Here is a 14,252-nt window from a genome sequence, read left to right as displayed (position 1 = left end):
TTACAACTCACCAGCCTCATCACCCCGTCTATCAAACTCAGCAAGAAGCTCACCGAGGACGTCACCGAGATCGAGCTTGTGTGGTCCGATAAAGAACTATGGCCCGTCCGTGACTTACATCCCGCCATTGATCGACGGAGCTTGCGGAACAGTCCCACTGGCACAGAAGCAGCCGTTTGCGTTGCTCCAGGATGATCTGAGGGAAATGTGGAAGATGCTGCCGGGGTTGATGACATCGCTGAGGACACACGTCGCCAACCACCGCGCACACCTGTCTAAGAGCCATCTGAAGGACATCATCGTTCAGCTCAGCTTGGCCATTGTTGAAGTGGGAATGATCACGCTCGCCGTACCGATGTTTATGATTCTCCCGGGGATTCTCTTCGCGGCATGGCTGGCGTTGTCCATGAGCTTGGTTTTGGCTCTCAGCTGGCTGATGAACGGGAGCAACATCATTGTCAACTGCGACGAGTTCGGCAACAGCACATCAGAGGCAGAGGAAGACGAAGAGAAATGGATCTTCATCGGCGGCATGGGAACAAGGTGAGTTTTCCGTGTTGGTCCTTTTGCCTCGCTTGAACAACACTAACACCACAGTTCAGCTCGACACACCTCTCTCAATGCACTCTCCCCCGCCTAGCCCGCCTCTTTGGCAAGTCCTTCAGCGGCATCCAGATGGCCACATACGGCCTCCCCTTCGACATGCTCCTCCTCGCCATACAACGCTGCTTCCCCTTCCAGACCCAAGCCTCGCGAGCGCTCTACTCCGAACTGCGCACCGCCCTCCTCGACGCCGCCGTCACCCGAGTCGCCGTCCTCGCCCACAACAACGGCACCCTCCCCACCGCCCTCGTCCTCGCCCGCCTCTGCGCCGACATCCAGCCCGAGAAGCTCAACAAGCTCGAGATCTACACCTTCGGCGCCGCCGCCTCAGAATTCGTCGTGCCCCTCGGCGACAGCCGCAAGTCCCGCTTCGAGGAGGCCGTCATCGACGAGCGCGGCCCGCACATTGAGCACTTCGCCTACGCCAACGACCCCTTCGCGCAGATGGGCGTCCTGCGCGCCGTCAACAAGAAGTTCGACGGCCGCTTCTGCGGCGGCGTCTACATCATCCACAACCAGATCCCCCAGCCCTCGGGCCACTGGGTGCCCGACCAGCGCCCCGTCATGCTGCTGACCGACTACCTCTCCGCCCTCTTCCCGGACCCGTCGTCCCCGTCCGCGCCCAGCAGTCTGCTTGACTACGTCATGGTCATCGACCGCGATATCGCCGAGCGACGTGAGCTCGCTGCCATGGCTAATCATGCACAGACGAAGCGGACGCGGAAGGACAACCGGCGCCTCAGCTGGACCGCTCTCGGGGCCACCGTCGGCGGGAAGAATGGTCTGCTGGACGGCGGCGTGATCGGTCTTGAGCTGGCGCGGAAGGGATGCCGTGACTGTGACGGCCACCGAGGACGCGAGGTCAGCTGGCTTCACAGGTACGTGCAGACCGGCTGGGTCGTGGAGAAGAAGGACTCGAACCCAGTCGCCGACGCGATGGGGATACTCTGCGGTCATCAATGACTATATGAACCCCCAGCCCCTCCCTCACCCCAAGCACTCGCTAAGCAAGCGTTTTACCCCTTTTGAGTTTTTCCATTTTTTTTAAAAAACAGGTTGCGAAGGATGTAATTTGACAACGATGGACGACTGATGCGGTTTGGACTATATTTTCTCTCTCTCTGTCTCTCTCTCTCTCTCTCTCTCTCTCTCTCTCTCTCTCTCATCAGCATTCGGCGTCGGTGTTCTCGTTTCGGACACTCAGGGATCAATGATGCAATGAATATGAATCGATGTATTATGAGACTAGATGGGGAACCCAAGGATCACGCTCTCTTTCACTCTCTTTCCTTTTTTTTCAACAAAACTTGTACTGTAATCCGCTTGTAAAACAACTCGCGGACGGGGGTAACTGGCGCTTTCGGGAATCAAGCATATAGAATCAAAGACATATTAGGCTAGTAAAGGTTTAATCAGACACGTACATCTCCCCAGTAATACGTCTTGATGTCGACTCCCATCCACTCGTCCTTGTACACCCCGGCAACCTCGTCCTCGGCGGCCGCGGCGCATACCAGTAGCGGCAGGAAGTGTTCGGCGCCGCCGCGCGGGTGCATGTCGTAGCTGTGGCTGAACTTGCGCCAGCCCGACAGGGCTTTTGTCCTGTCCTCCCTCTTCTCCTGGAGGACGGCGCTCGTGAGCTCCTTGTCGAACTCGCTGACCTGCTTTCTTAGTTTGGCAACCCCGCTGGGGTCTCCCATGAAGAGGGACCGCATCTTGTAGAGGTTGTGAATGGAGGCGAAGCCGGACCCCAGGATGGCAATGTTAGAGTCTCTCAGCGCGGAGAGAGCGCGGCCCATCTTGAAGTGCTCTTCGGGATCCTCTGATTCGAGTACGGAGAGCTGTATGACGGGGACGTTGGCGGCGGGGTTGACGAGGAGCATGGGGACGAACACGCCGTGATCCCAACCTGGTACCTGTCAGCCTTCTATAACCCGATCAAAGTACATAAGCACGATTTCACATACCACGTCGTGAGTCGAGTTCTGGTGAGAGCCCCTCCTTTTCAAACGCCTGCTTCACCTCCTGGGCGATCTCTGGTGATCCGGGGGCGGGGTATTTGAGCGAGTAGGCTTCCCTGGGGAAACCGCCATAGTCGTAGTACAGACCGTGGCTGGCCGCCGATGATATGGTCGGCTTGCTTTCAGACCAGTGTGCGGTAACAACAAGAATTGCTTTGGGGGCGTCAGGGGTGTTGAGCTTGAAGATCTTGGGCACGCGGTTCTTGAGTGATGCTGTGACTGAGGCATGTCCGGGGTCCCCAAGGATGGGCAAAGGGCCTGGTGAGATGGTCAGCGACAGATACTACAGGGCTGCATACGGCCCGCATACCTCCACCGTGTGAGACGCAAACCACTGCTGCGCGTGTCATTGTGTGTGTAGACGTTGTGAATTTCTTTGCTGACTTAAGGATAGATGATGCCGAGGCAAAGTTGGGGTATCGTAGGGATCTTATAAGGCGAATTGGCAAAGCCTGTGTCATTCGAACTTTGTCTGATTTTATTGGATATCTTGCAACTGCGCCGAGAGAGGGATGTCTGCAACTTCAAGTAGCAGCCGCAACTGTTCAGCTGGCGTGGCATCGGCTCTCTCTGATTGGTCGCTTCTTGACACACCGGAGTCATTTGTGGCCGGGATCAGATTGGTAATACCCGCGCGGGACTACCAAGTAGTAATGCGGGACAACGATGAGTGAGAGTGTCTGAGTAAGGCCCCGGCCCGGTACCACTCGCGGCAAATGGGGCTGACTTATCACGGACCGTCTCGTCTGGTCGCATTTCTGTCCAATTCGTGTAGCTACTATTTCGTAAATGCGGCTACTTGTCATGCATGCGAAAGAGGGCGTTCCGAGCGCAACACGCGCGCGCGGAAACCCACTTCCGAGCGCCGGAATCTCGGCGGCAGACTCTCGCCCGTGTGGGGTCACTGACATTACGTCCATCCCGTCGGTTGCCTCCGTCTACACTAAGATGCATGGCTACTAATATCTGCTTACACGAAAACCGACACGGTGTCACGGCCGCTACCAACCGCCCGAACTCTTCCCTCAATCTCCAACGGGCTACCCTCGTACACGACAAAGTGGCGAGAGTCCCTCGCCTGCGGCTCCTCGATGCCCAGAATCTTGTAGACGTTGCTGGAAACCAAGTCTAGTGCCTTCTTCTGGCTGAGCCGGCTGCCTCCGTTCTTGTACGCGATGCCCGCCAGCAAGCCCAGGTCGCGAATGAGCCAATCCTCCTCCAGCCCGATCGCAGCCACGACACCTGCATCGAGCAGGGTGTCAATCGCAGTGCCGTTGGTGAGAGGCGCACCGGTGAGAGAGCGCCTCTGGTCCCAGGTGGTGGAGTAGGATTGGAAGGGCGACAGAACCACACCCACACCAGCTTCGGCCAGTTCAGAGGCGACCAAATGCGACTCCGCGCCGCCGATGATCGCGACCTTGAGCTTCGGCGACGCTGAGGTCTGGCTCTTGGCTGCCAGGGCCTCCTCGACCGCAGACTTGACCCTCAGCGCCGCAACGATGGCGTCAGCACTGTGGATCGTCAAGACCAAGGGCAGCTCTCCGTCGACCACCTTCTTGAGGTAGACGGCCTCTGAGAACGGGTCTGAGCCGGTATTGTTGGAGGCCACTGCTTCCAACAGAGTGTGACGAAGTGCGCCGATCGCGCCAGAGATGGAAGGGATCTCGCCCCTCTTGGCGTCGAGTGTCAGAGTGCGATGGAGTGCGACATCCTCGGCCCAGACAGCACCCTTCTCGAGGGCATGCAGAGCACCCGTGTTGAATCCAACGCTCGTTCCGGAGTGGGTCGCCTGACCGGCGAACTTGGGGGCTGAGATGGCCTTGGTGACGCCGTAACGGAGTGCGACGTGGAGCTTCTTGTTGTCCAGCAGCAGCCCGTCAAGGCCGCGGCTGAACCCGGGACTGTTGCCATTGTCCGTGTCCCTTTCGCCGTCGATCTCATTCAGGCCAATGCTGGAGCCGAAGGCGGTAAAAGACTCGGTCACGTAGCCATTCTTCAAGTCAACAATCTTCTGCGACGATGACTTGGCAGTAGCAACCTCTTCGGCACAAGCACCGATGCACTTGATGGTGCCATTGGAGACAACGACATTGACCGACTCATCGCTGTATGTCTTCTCCTCGCCGGAAAGCCAGACATTGGCAACTCCAGTGAAAATCACATCCTTGAGGTCGGCAGTGTCCTCCGCGATCTTTGCCAGCTCTGGATCAGGCGAGATGGGGCCGGTGAGAGGCTTGTCGAGCTCGAAAGGATCAGAGAACTGCGATGCTCCGTCGATCCAGACCTGCACGGGCGCGGCTCCAACGCTGAGAGGGTCACTGTCCCACACAGCAATGTCTGCGTCAAAACCGGGTTTGATCTTGCCGATTCTCTGGCCTAGACCCAGGAGCTCGGCGGGAGCAGACGTCACACTAGCCAGGGCTGCATGGTAAGGCAGACCGTACTTGTAGGCCTTTGCGGCCTCGAAGAGAACGTGCTGGGCGTTCAAAACCGGGTTATCACTGACGTAGACAGGGGTGAGGCCGTTCTCCCAGAGGATCTTGCCAGCATACTCAGAAGCAACATAGGACTCGGACTTGTAGTACATGTTGTCGGCGAACAGCGCCGAGGCAGGCGCGCGGCCTCCCCAAGTTCGCTTCAGGATCTACGTTGATCGTTAGTGATGTCTGCGAAGCTACTATGAGTAGTTTGAGCATACCTCGGGAACAAGGTAGGTCTGGTGGGCATGGTGGAAAGCCCGCACAGGAAACTTGAACTCGTTCGTGTGGTCAACGAACGCCTCCAAATCGGGAATCGTGTAACAGTGCGTGTTAATGTGCACCTGGCCGCGGAGCGCAGCGCTGAGACTCTCCCACTTCAGGTCCTGAGGCAGATAAGAGCCCTGAGACTCGACGCCGAACTTTTCAGCGGCGTCACACCAGTCGTCCTGGTCGCGGACAAGCTTCGCGGCCTGCTCAAAGGCGTGGCGGAACTCCCAGCTCTCACCAAGACGAGAAAAGGGGCTGTGGCCAACCTTTCCATAGACACGCTTCGCATTCTCTCCGCAAGCCATCTTCATGTAGCGCCAGTTACGGTCGGGATCGGCCAGCATGTCCTCCGCCGAAAACTCGGTGCGGCCGTCAGGCTTGCCGACGGCGTGCTTGATAACGTACGCCTCGCCGCCGATGTTGTTGCCAGAGCCAGGCAGGACTAGCGAGGTCGTGACGCCGCCAGACTTGATGACCTGGATCTGCGGGTCGAGGGGGTTGAGGCCATCGATGGAGCGTACGTATGGCGTGATATCGTTGGACATTTCGTTGACGTCCTGGTTGCCATTGAGCTCGGGCAGAGCTCCAACACCGGCGTGAGAGTGCATGTCGATAATGCCGCTGGTCAGCTGGCGACCCTTGGCATCCCAGATCTGGGTGTCCTTGGGCAGGGAGTCCAGCGAGATGTCGGCCTCTACCTTTTGGATCAGACCGTAGTCAATGAGAACGTCGGCGGTGACCCAGGAGTAACCCTTGCCGGCGCGGTCGTCTTCGGGGGAAGTTCCCTCGGCGGCCTCGCCCACCCAGATGGTGGCATTCCGGACGAGCGTAGGCTTTTGACCGTCGACGTATCGTGCGTTCTTCTCGCGACCGAGGCCAATTGGGTCCTGGGGCTTATGCCGGAGCTTGGCACACGTCGCGAGATCTTGCTGCAGGCGTGCAGCTGAGAGATTGCTGGATGGCTTGCTGGTAGGCAGGAAGGAGAGTTGCTTCCATTGAGCGAATGCAATAAAGCCGAGTGCCAACACGATAAGCTTCATGCTACGGCTGGGCCGCAGCCATCGCTTCGAGCGCATGTGGTGGTGATGGCGATGGGGTGCCGAACGCCGCGAGCCCGGAAATGACGGGTCATCGCTGTAAGGCGGAAGGCCGCTCTTCTCTGGATCCATGTTGACGACCATGAGCTGTTGTTGGTCGACTGCGCTGGGATCAAGAGCTCAGGTTGCGAAGGTGGGAGAGTTGGGGTCCGAGTCAGGCTAAGTACGAAATGTTTCTCTTCGTACTGCTGCCGAGCTCTCGAGGGATGCGATGGTCCCTTGCCCGAAGCAGAAGGTGCCAAACGGGCCGGCTGGATAATCGGCCGGCGTTTCAAACCAAGAATGCAGGCATCGCCGGCGAAAAGAGAGAGCTCTGGGAACCTTTGGAACGCTGGAGGGGCCGCTATCAGCGCCGTTCGGTCGCGACTTCGGCGTTCTGAATGGTCAAGGACATGGATGATGGTGAGAGCGTGGAGCCGAATGAGGAGCTCACCCCTGCTCCATTGACTTTTGGAGCCCGTCTGATTACGTAGCTGCCTTGATAAGCTTTTGCTTATCTAAGCCGGATCTTCAACCAAGGTTAGGTCAGTTCTTCACGTCGGCTCGCAAGTTCCGATGCATCTATTCTTAATCTTATCTTATCACGTTCGTGGGGTTGTAAAACGCACCGCATCTCTTGATAACTTAACTCTGAAGTAGCGTTCAACTTCATCTCTAAATAGCCATTCTGCAGGCCGAGTTGACAGTTGCTGCACGCTGACGATGCTCGATCTTCCATACCACTGAGCACAGTACTGTAACTGTTCGCCGCCTGCTTCCATCTCATGCATCACTTTTCCCCTAAGATAATATCAGCAATCAGTCATTGATTTGAATGAGGCAATGACGGATGTGAGAGTTCCATATGTCTGCACCTCACTGAGTCCGCCATATTGAACGCAGTCGGCCATTCATCGTTCACCAGAAAAGCATTCTCGATGGCTTCCGTCAATGACCACCTCGCGCAGAGCGACATGCTGAGGACCAGCAACTACCGATCGCAGGCGATGCCCAACATTTATTACGTACAAGCTATCGGATGGCGGTCCAGCAACGAGACGATGAGGCGCAATGGAGGTCATCCCGGGTCGTTTGCCAGCGTGGCGTGCGGGGAATCGTCCAGCGCCATGACCAACTCTGTACCCCGCGGGTGGCATCTCCCGACCGGAACCCGGTCGATACTTGCGATTGAATCTGAAACTGTTGCAGATGAGTGCTGCTGAATGCAAGCTGATGTTATCTTTTGCGATGTGGTGACAGGATGTCAAAGGCGCCTTGTTGATCGACCGAACGCAAGTCCCGAGTTCGTCCGACCACTCAGCGGCCGGTGGTCTCAATCGAGCATCCATTTTTGGAAAGTTTGTCCTGAGTGACATACTCACGCGTGTAATAGCTTGATAGGGAAACTAGCCTTTTGGTGGAGGGGCGGCCAGAGACCCAGCTGGTTGGGCCGATAACGCTCTATCTTGGCTTAGGCCGTCGACGTATATCAGGGACCCTCACCTTACTCGGGTTGTTGAACGAGTTGAGTCACGTCTGCAATCGCTTTGATCGAACACTTATATCACTTGTTGGAACGAAAAGACTTATTTCAACTTCTTTCGGGCCACAGAGTAGGCATCCAGATAAAAGAAAATAGGGTCCAGACATGTTCTTCCTCGCAGCATTGGCGTTGGCCGTTGCCATCTTCTCTATGTGGAGATGGAGAGGACGGTCCCTAAACCAAGTGAGTGAGTTGAACATCCTTCACCCGGCAAGTCTCTGATCGAAGTCCAGAAAATATCCCATGAGCCTCTACCATCAGAGAAGATGGACAGCGCTGCTGGCATCACACCTCTGAAATGTTTCAACTGGGAACAGACACCACCGGACAAGCATCGTCCTTTTAAGCCAGTCTACCACATCACCATGGGTAAGTCGGAGCCCCTCCGGTCTTTTAGGCGCCTCGTTCTCACATTGACCGTCTGCTCTCATAGCCATCCAGGGCAGTACACCAGACGACCTTGTCATCATGGACAGCAACTACCTGGATCGCGTCAACGAACGTCGCGAGACCATCGAGCACCACGCACCCACAGTGCTAGGGGCTGTCCCCGAAGGCATACCGGCTCTCCACGAGACATACACGTATCTGCTCGGAGAGTACCTGCCAGCTCGATTTCCAACCATGTTCGCCCTGTCCGAAGACGGTCAGGAGTTTTACAACAAGGTCACTAAGACATCGCTGCCTCTGACACCCCCGCAAGATCCCAACGCCGCGCTTCAAGCTCTGGGAGAAACCATCGAAGACGACTTCTTCCTGCTGGTCGAGACTCCAGAAGGCCACCGAGCGGTCGCGTTCATCTGCTGCCACCCAGCTGGCTTTGATCCCTCGGACAAGCTGGGCAAGTTGCTGAAGGACATCCACACGCCCGTGCCGTCATATGAGAAGATCGGAGCCAGCATGGAACGCTTCTTTAGCCGATTGCAGGTGGGAAAGAGCGTTAAGCGCATGAATGTAGGTCATGAAGCTGTCTAGATGGGTGGGCTTGGACTGATTCAGCGGGCTAGTGGTCTATCTCGACGAGCGAAAGGCTCTTCAGTCCCAGTGGGCTGCACATTTACGACGGCGACAAGCCGCAGGAGGATGAGGAGATTGACATTAGCAAGGTTTGTAGACCAGTCTTCATGTCAGAGAGAAATACGCAGCTAACGGTTTCAAGACCCGCCTTAGACAGGAACTGCAGACTTTGACCAGATTGCCCAAGACGGGCGCCATCATGTTCAGTTTCAAGACGTACATGACGCCGCTGGAGGAGATCAAGAACGAAGGCATTGGGCCGCAGGTCGCCGACGCAATTGAGGGTTTGAGAAGTGGTAACGCGCCGGGCATGTGGGTGTACAAGGGGGCGACGCGCTGGGGTAAGGGCGCCTGCGAATATCTGCGGTCATGAGCAGGAAGTACAGCGGGAGAAAAGATGATGAGCGATCAAGACTGGTCATTGACACAAAAATGAAAATAAAAAGAAATCATCAACTCCTAGGTGGAATTTAACCACTGAATCTCCCCGAGGTGGGCTCGAACCACCAACCTCCAGATTAACAGTCTGACGCGCTAGCCAATTGTGCCATCGGGGATGTTGAGATGTTTGAATCTGACGACGGGTGCGCCGGAGCCGACTCAAGGCCCGCAGCGCAGGTCAGGACACAGCGGTGCACAACACAAAACCGGGGGCGCGAGGTGGGCGCTTCGGATTGTCGGGCCCGATTTACGGAAATGCCTGTCGTTATTAGGCGATCTCCCGCTTAGGTTGTGCCGCTGTTGAACCGATAACCGAAAGTACTGTGACACTCAATCGTCGGCCTGAACATGTCTCTCACTGCATGACAATAATCACCTGCTGCTAATTGTTTGTTCCGTGCTACGGTCAGGGTGGCCGGTAACAAAGCCGATGGCTTCATCGGCTTCCAGAGTCAAAATACGCTTGAATCATCTTCCACCAACAACAAACGGTCAAACACAGCGCTGGGAATCGAATGAATTGACTTTTGGTATGAACTCGCTCAGGGTGTTCCCGGTCGTGCCGAATAGGGGCGCGCCCACCGGGCTCACAGTGTTCACAGCGTCTGGAAAGGCCCCCCCGATCGAGTCTAGTGGCCCCGCTCCGCCCTCCGTGGAAATTTCCCAGGGGAAAAGCTTCACTTCTGTCACTTTTAAACAACCCCCTGCATCGACCTGCTTTCTCTCCCATACAAGGCGCAAACGAGATGTGGACTCGACTTCATCTATACAAAGCGCCCACCGCCAACCCTTGATGATTTCTCTCGCTCTGCCGCCCTGCTGGAAGGCAGAATTGGGCTCTTTGGGGGGTAGTCAAAGCCCGTCCGTCCAGTCCAGTCCAGGCCCTGCCCGGCATGTTGGTCGTCGCGATCCCCCTTCAGGCTTCGGCTCTCGTTCTCATGGCCTGCAACTTGGCAATAAACGCTGACCTTGCCGCCGTGCCTGGGATCCCAACCGTACCTGCATGCGTCTCGCTGCGGTATGGCGTGGCCTCATGGCCCATGGCCTCACCTGAAGCCAGGCACAACTCCGCAATCTAATTTGTTCCCTTCCTCGCCTGCACGGAGAAACACCCAAGCAGACACACAACTCAATGTCATGATCCCTCCAGCACCCGCTGAACCGGGTAGCCTTGCCGTCCGACAGAGTGGCTTCTGCAGGCCCCAATCCCCCCAAAGGAGGCCACTCTACTCTATTCCTCGCAGCTAGGCCTGCGGGGTCATCTCCCTTCTGGGAATCACGGAGCGAGATGCCCTTCGATGTTCGGTTCGTCCCATCCAGGGCCACCGTGAGAGTGGAAGATTGATGTCCTACATAAAGAAGTGTGGCCGCCAGCGTGTGCCACCTCTCCTCTTCCCTCCCCCTTGGCTTTTGAGCTTAAAACTTCATTCTCTCGTCCACTGAACTTCTAGAAGCACGGCCAAGGCATCGATTGCTGCGACCTGCGTCCTCTCTTTCTTCACTCACCCCTTCCATTCGTTCATTCAAGCTTCCTCCAAGCCGACCGGGTCGGTTCAGGCAACAGCACACACACATTCACTTACACCACAAGTCTCTTCAGACAACAACACAAATACCCGCAAAAATGAAGTTCAGCACTGTCAACATCGCCAGTGCGGCTCTGCTGGCTACCCAGGCCCAGGGTGCCATCGTCTGGGACGGCCGTTTCAACGACATGACGACCTCCAGCGACCTCGACAAGTGGTCCTGGAGCAACCAGGTCGGCGCCTACCAGTACTACATCCACGGCTCCGGCGCCACCACCGACTACGTCAACCTCTCCGAGGACTTCAAGAACCCCGCCGACACCGGCTCCAAGCAGGGCGCCAAGATCTCCCTGACCAGCACCTCCTTCTGGAACGGCCAGACCATGCGCCGCACCGAGCTCATCCCCCAGACCAAGGAGGCCATCGGCTCCGGCAAGAAGTACTACCACTTCAGCCTCAAGCGCAGCGACACCAACGCCCCTTCCCTGAGCAAGGAGCACCAGATCGCCTTCTTCGAGAGCCACTTCGTCGAGCTCAAGTCCGGCTGGCAGAGCGGCGCCTCCGGCACCGAGGACCCCCTCCTCCGCTGGGTCGTCGGCGGCACCACCCAGTGGAACGTCACCTGGGAGGCTGACGTCTGGCACAACGTCGCCTACGAGATCGACTTTGACGGCGGCTCCGTCGGCTTCTGGCACTCCACCGGCTCCGACGCCCTGAAGCAGATCGTCGCCCCCGTCAAGGCCTCCGCCTCCAGCAACGGCGCCGACTGGCACGTCGGTGTCCTCGAGCTCCCCCGCGACGGCTACCCCGATGAGACCGAGGACTTCTACTTCTCCGGCGTCTACATCGAGGACGGCGACATCACCACCGCCGTCGGCTCCGGATCTTCAGACTCCGGCTCCGCTGCCCCTGCCTCCTCCGCCGCTCCCGCTGCCACCTCTGCCCCTGCTGCCACCTCTGCTCCCGCCGCCGCTGCCCCCACCTCCAGCGCTGCTGCCACCTCCTCTGCCGCCCCCGCCGCCTCTGAGCCCGCCAGCTCTGCCCCGGCCGCCACCCCCGTCTCTTCCGCTGCCCCCGTTGTCTCCGAGGAGCCCTCTGCTCCCGCTGCCACCACCCCGGCTGCCGCGACAACCAGCTCTGCCCCCGCCGCCTCGGCCTCTGCTAAGCCCGCTTGCCGTCGCCGCCGCCGCCGCAGCACCAAGCAGCAGCGCCAGTAAGCAGGTCGTTAATGGCCTAGCCCAATCATGAGACATGCTTCGAGTTCTCCGGACTAATAGGCCGGGATCTTGAGGCGAGGAGGAGCGCGCCCCCATTCTGATGTACATATCTTTTTTGCACATAGAGACTTTGGCACTGTGCCTATTGGACTTAGTTTTGAATATATTCTTCAGTGACGAATCTGTCTTCATGAGTTGTCATAGGTGACTGCGGGTGACTAAAAGCTGTGATCTGCTGCTAAGTAGGCCTTCGATATGCAAACTGTGCCAAATGACGTTGTAGAAAGGTCGTTTCAGCGTTACAGATAGTTCTCGACCTGCTGTTCAGTCCATTTCCAAAAGTCTTCTGCAAGGCCAGTGCCGCCTTCTTCGCGAGACTTGGAGCTTTGAACCAAGTCGCTTCTGATCGAGTAGAAGCGGCCCCAAGGAGCAACTGCATTGTTGAATTAGCACGAGTCGTCTTTGATTTTGGCAGACACTTACTCCAGTCTCCAGTCTTTTCGATGGTGACGTCTGGTGAAACGGCGGCGAAGAGCTCCGTGTAAGCCCCGTAGATAGGAGGATACGTTGTGGTCTTCCTGAAGAACCGCGGGATGAAAGCAGTGATGTGACGGTCTAGGTCTGATTTCAGGTTTCCGGGATTCAACGCCTAATCGGATGTCAGATTCTGTCCTCTGCTTGATCGTATTCGCACATCGGCTCTTACCACGCTGATCACGCCGTCGGCCTTGTGTCGCTTTGCGAACTCTGTCGAGTGGAAGTAATTCCCCGCTTTGCTGATTCCATACTTGACCTCTTTGAGTCTATCCCGCTTGTAGTCGAGATTGTCAATCTCAATGGCGGGAGTTGGTGAGAGGACTTCAGTAGCAGAGCTTGCCACCCAGACGACACGCACACTGTCCTTGGGCGCCGTCTTGGCCGTCCCCACCAGAGTGGGCGTGAGCAACTTGGTGAAGAGAAAGGGCCCGACGCAGTTTGTGCCCAGCTGGAGTTCGTAGCCTTGGGCAGTCTGGCTGCCCTGCGGTGGCATCATGACGCCGGCATTGTTGATGAGGAGATGAAGTTGCGTTTCTTTGGCAAGGAACGCCTTGGCTGCCGGCTTGACGGTGGTCAGGTCGGCCAGATCAAGGGTTAAAAGTTCAAGCTTGCCCTTGGAGTCGGGAATTGCTTCCTTGATGGAGGCGATGGCTGCGCGTCCTTTCTCCTCGGAGCGCGATGTGGCGTAGACGGTAGCGTTTTTGGAGTAGAGGATCTGCGCGACCTCCTTGCCAACGCCCGTGTTGGCACCCGTTACGATGCATAACTGTACGACGTGAGACGATGCCGTGCGTGTGGGGTTGAGAGCGACTGACCCTTCCGGTGAGATCGGCAATGTCTTTCTCTGTGAACTGCGGATGCGGGGGGAAGGCCTGAGTGAGCATGCTAAAGGGGTTCAGCATCGTGGGAACCCATAGGAGCGACATGATGAAGTGTCCCTCGCGAGCTAAGATCTAAGGAAAATGAAGGACGATTAATGCTGGAGTTTGTTCGACGACACAGTGGTTCAGAGAGATAGATACATCAGCGACGTCATCAATGTTCAATCCAAGAACATCAGAGGAAGGGTCCAAGATCACACCGACTGCCGGGACATGACCTCCCTCCTCGCTGCACCGGCTGGGAGGGCCATTAGGCCGAAGCTAAGCCAAGAGTGGAGCACCTGTTTGGCAGGCGACGAGGGTGCTGCCAATTCAGGAAAGAGAGTAGCCCGTTCACCGAAGAGATAGGACGTGATTGGCGAGGGTCACCGAGGTGTGGTTGGAGGACATGATCAAGGTGCTGACACCGAGATCCACGGATGTGCGGGATCATGTGCTTATGTAAGTCGTCGGCAAGTCAACCTTTGCAAGCCGAGCCACGTGATGCTTCTCAGCCGACATGGCGCTTACCTAAGGCACCCCAGTCGCAAGGAAGCCCGAACACTGAGTATTGCTTGTGTGGGGGGGCTGCCGACGGGTGCCGTGGGACATGGGGCGGGAGCCAATTCGCAGCCGTGATTGGCACGGCGCAGTGGTCTGGACT

The 14,252-nt window shown here is 57.1% G+C and overlaps 6 protein-coding genes across 6 annotated transcripts; 3 read left to right on the top strand and 3 right to left on the bottom strand.

Moving 5' to 3' along the window:
- Nucleotides 1-214: 214 nt before the first annotated feature.
- Nucleotides 215-1,566, top strand: CGCA056_v000039 (uncharacterized protein; the record flags this gene model as incomplete). The annotated part of the gene is made up of 2 exons (XM_037315300.1): nucleotides 215-543; nucleotides 603-1,566. The coding sequence occupies 2 exons, from the start codon at nucleotides 215-217 to the stop codon at nucleotides 1,564-1,566; spliced, it is 1,293 nt and encodes a 430-aa protein (XP_037184980.1).
- Nucleotides 1,567-2,015: 449 nt separating this feature from the next.
- Nucleotides 2,016-2,974, bottom strand: LIGB (Extradiol ring-cleavage dioxygenase; the record flags this gene model as incomplete). The annotated part of the gene is made up of 3 exons (XM_037315299.1): nucleotides 2,016-2,512; nucleotides 2,571-2,882; nucleotides 2,935-2,974. 3 exons carry the CDS (start codon nucleotides 2,972-2,974, stop codon nucleotides 2,016-2,018), a joined length of 849 nt encoding a protein of 282 aa, XP_037184979.1.
- Nucleotides 2,975-3,594: 620 nt separating this feature from the next.
- On the bottom strand, nucleotides 3,595-6,540 carry CGCA056_v000037 (uncharacterized protein; the record flags this gene model as incomplete). The annotated part of the gene is made up of 2 exons (XM_037315298.1): nucleotides 3,595-5,268; nucleotides 5,323-6,540. 2 exons carry the CDS (start codon nucleotides 6,538-6,540, stop codon nucleotides 3,595-3,597), a joined length of 2,892 nt encoding a protein of 963 aa, XP_037184986.1.
- A 1,716-nt stretch (nucleotides 6,541-8,256) lies between these two features.
- CGCA056_v000036 (uncharacterized protein) lies at nucleotides 8,257-9,380 on the top strand (the record flags this gene model as incomplete). The annotated part of the gene is made up of 4 exons (XM_037315297.1): nucleotides 8,257-8,359; nucleotides 8,424-8,944; nucleotides 8,998-9,096; nucleotides 9,150-9,380. The coding sequence occupies 4 exons, from the start codon at nucleotides 8,257-8,259 to the stop codon at nucleotides 9,378-9,380; spliced, it is 954 nt and encodes a 317-aa protein (XP_037184985.1).
- A 1,692-nt stretch (nucleotides 9,381-11,072) lies between these two features.
- Nucleotides 11,073-12,191, top strand: CGCA056_v000035 (uncharacterized protein; the record flags this gene model as incomplete). Its single annotated transcript, XM_037315296.1, has 1 exon — nucleotides 11,073-12,191. One exon carries the CDS (start codon nucleotides 11,073-11,075, stop codon nucleotides 12,189-12,191), a length of 1,119 nt encoding a protein of 372 aa, XP_037184988.1.
- Nucleotides 12,192-12,490: 299 nt separating this feature from the next.
- Nucleotides 12,491-13,654, bottom strand: CGCA056_v000034 (putative oxidoreductase; the record flags this gene model as incomplete). Its single annotated transcript, XM_037315295.1, has 4 exons — nucleotides 12,491-12,624; nucleotides 12,675-12,840; nucleotides 12,898-13,494; nucleotides 13,544-13,654. 4 exons carry the CDS (start codon nucleotides 13,652-13,654, stop codon nucleotides 12,491-12,493), a joined length of 1,008 nt encoding a protein of 335 aa, XP_037184987.1.
- Between the last annotated feature and the right edge of the window lie 598 nt (nucleotides 13,655-14,252).

The sequence above is a fragment of the Colletotrichum aenigma genome (assembly GCF_013390185.1).
Source record: "Colletotrichum aenigma strain Cg56 chromosome Unknown KSG_Cg56_contig01, whole genome shotgun sequence".
Taxonomy (NCBI): domain Eukaryota; kingdom Fungi; phylum Ascomycota; class Sordariomycetes; order Glomerellales; family Glomerellaceae; genus Colletotrichum; species Colletotrichum aenigma.
Note: the sequence above shows the minus strand (reverse complement) of the source record. Positions and strands in the feature narration are given on the sequence as shown.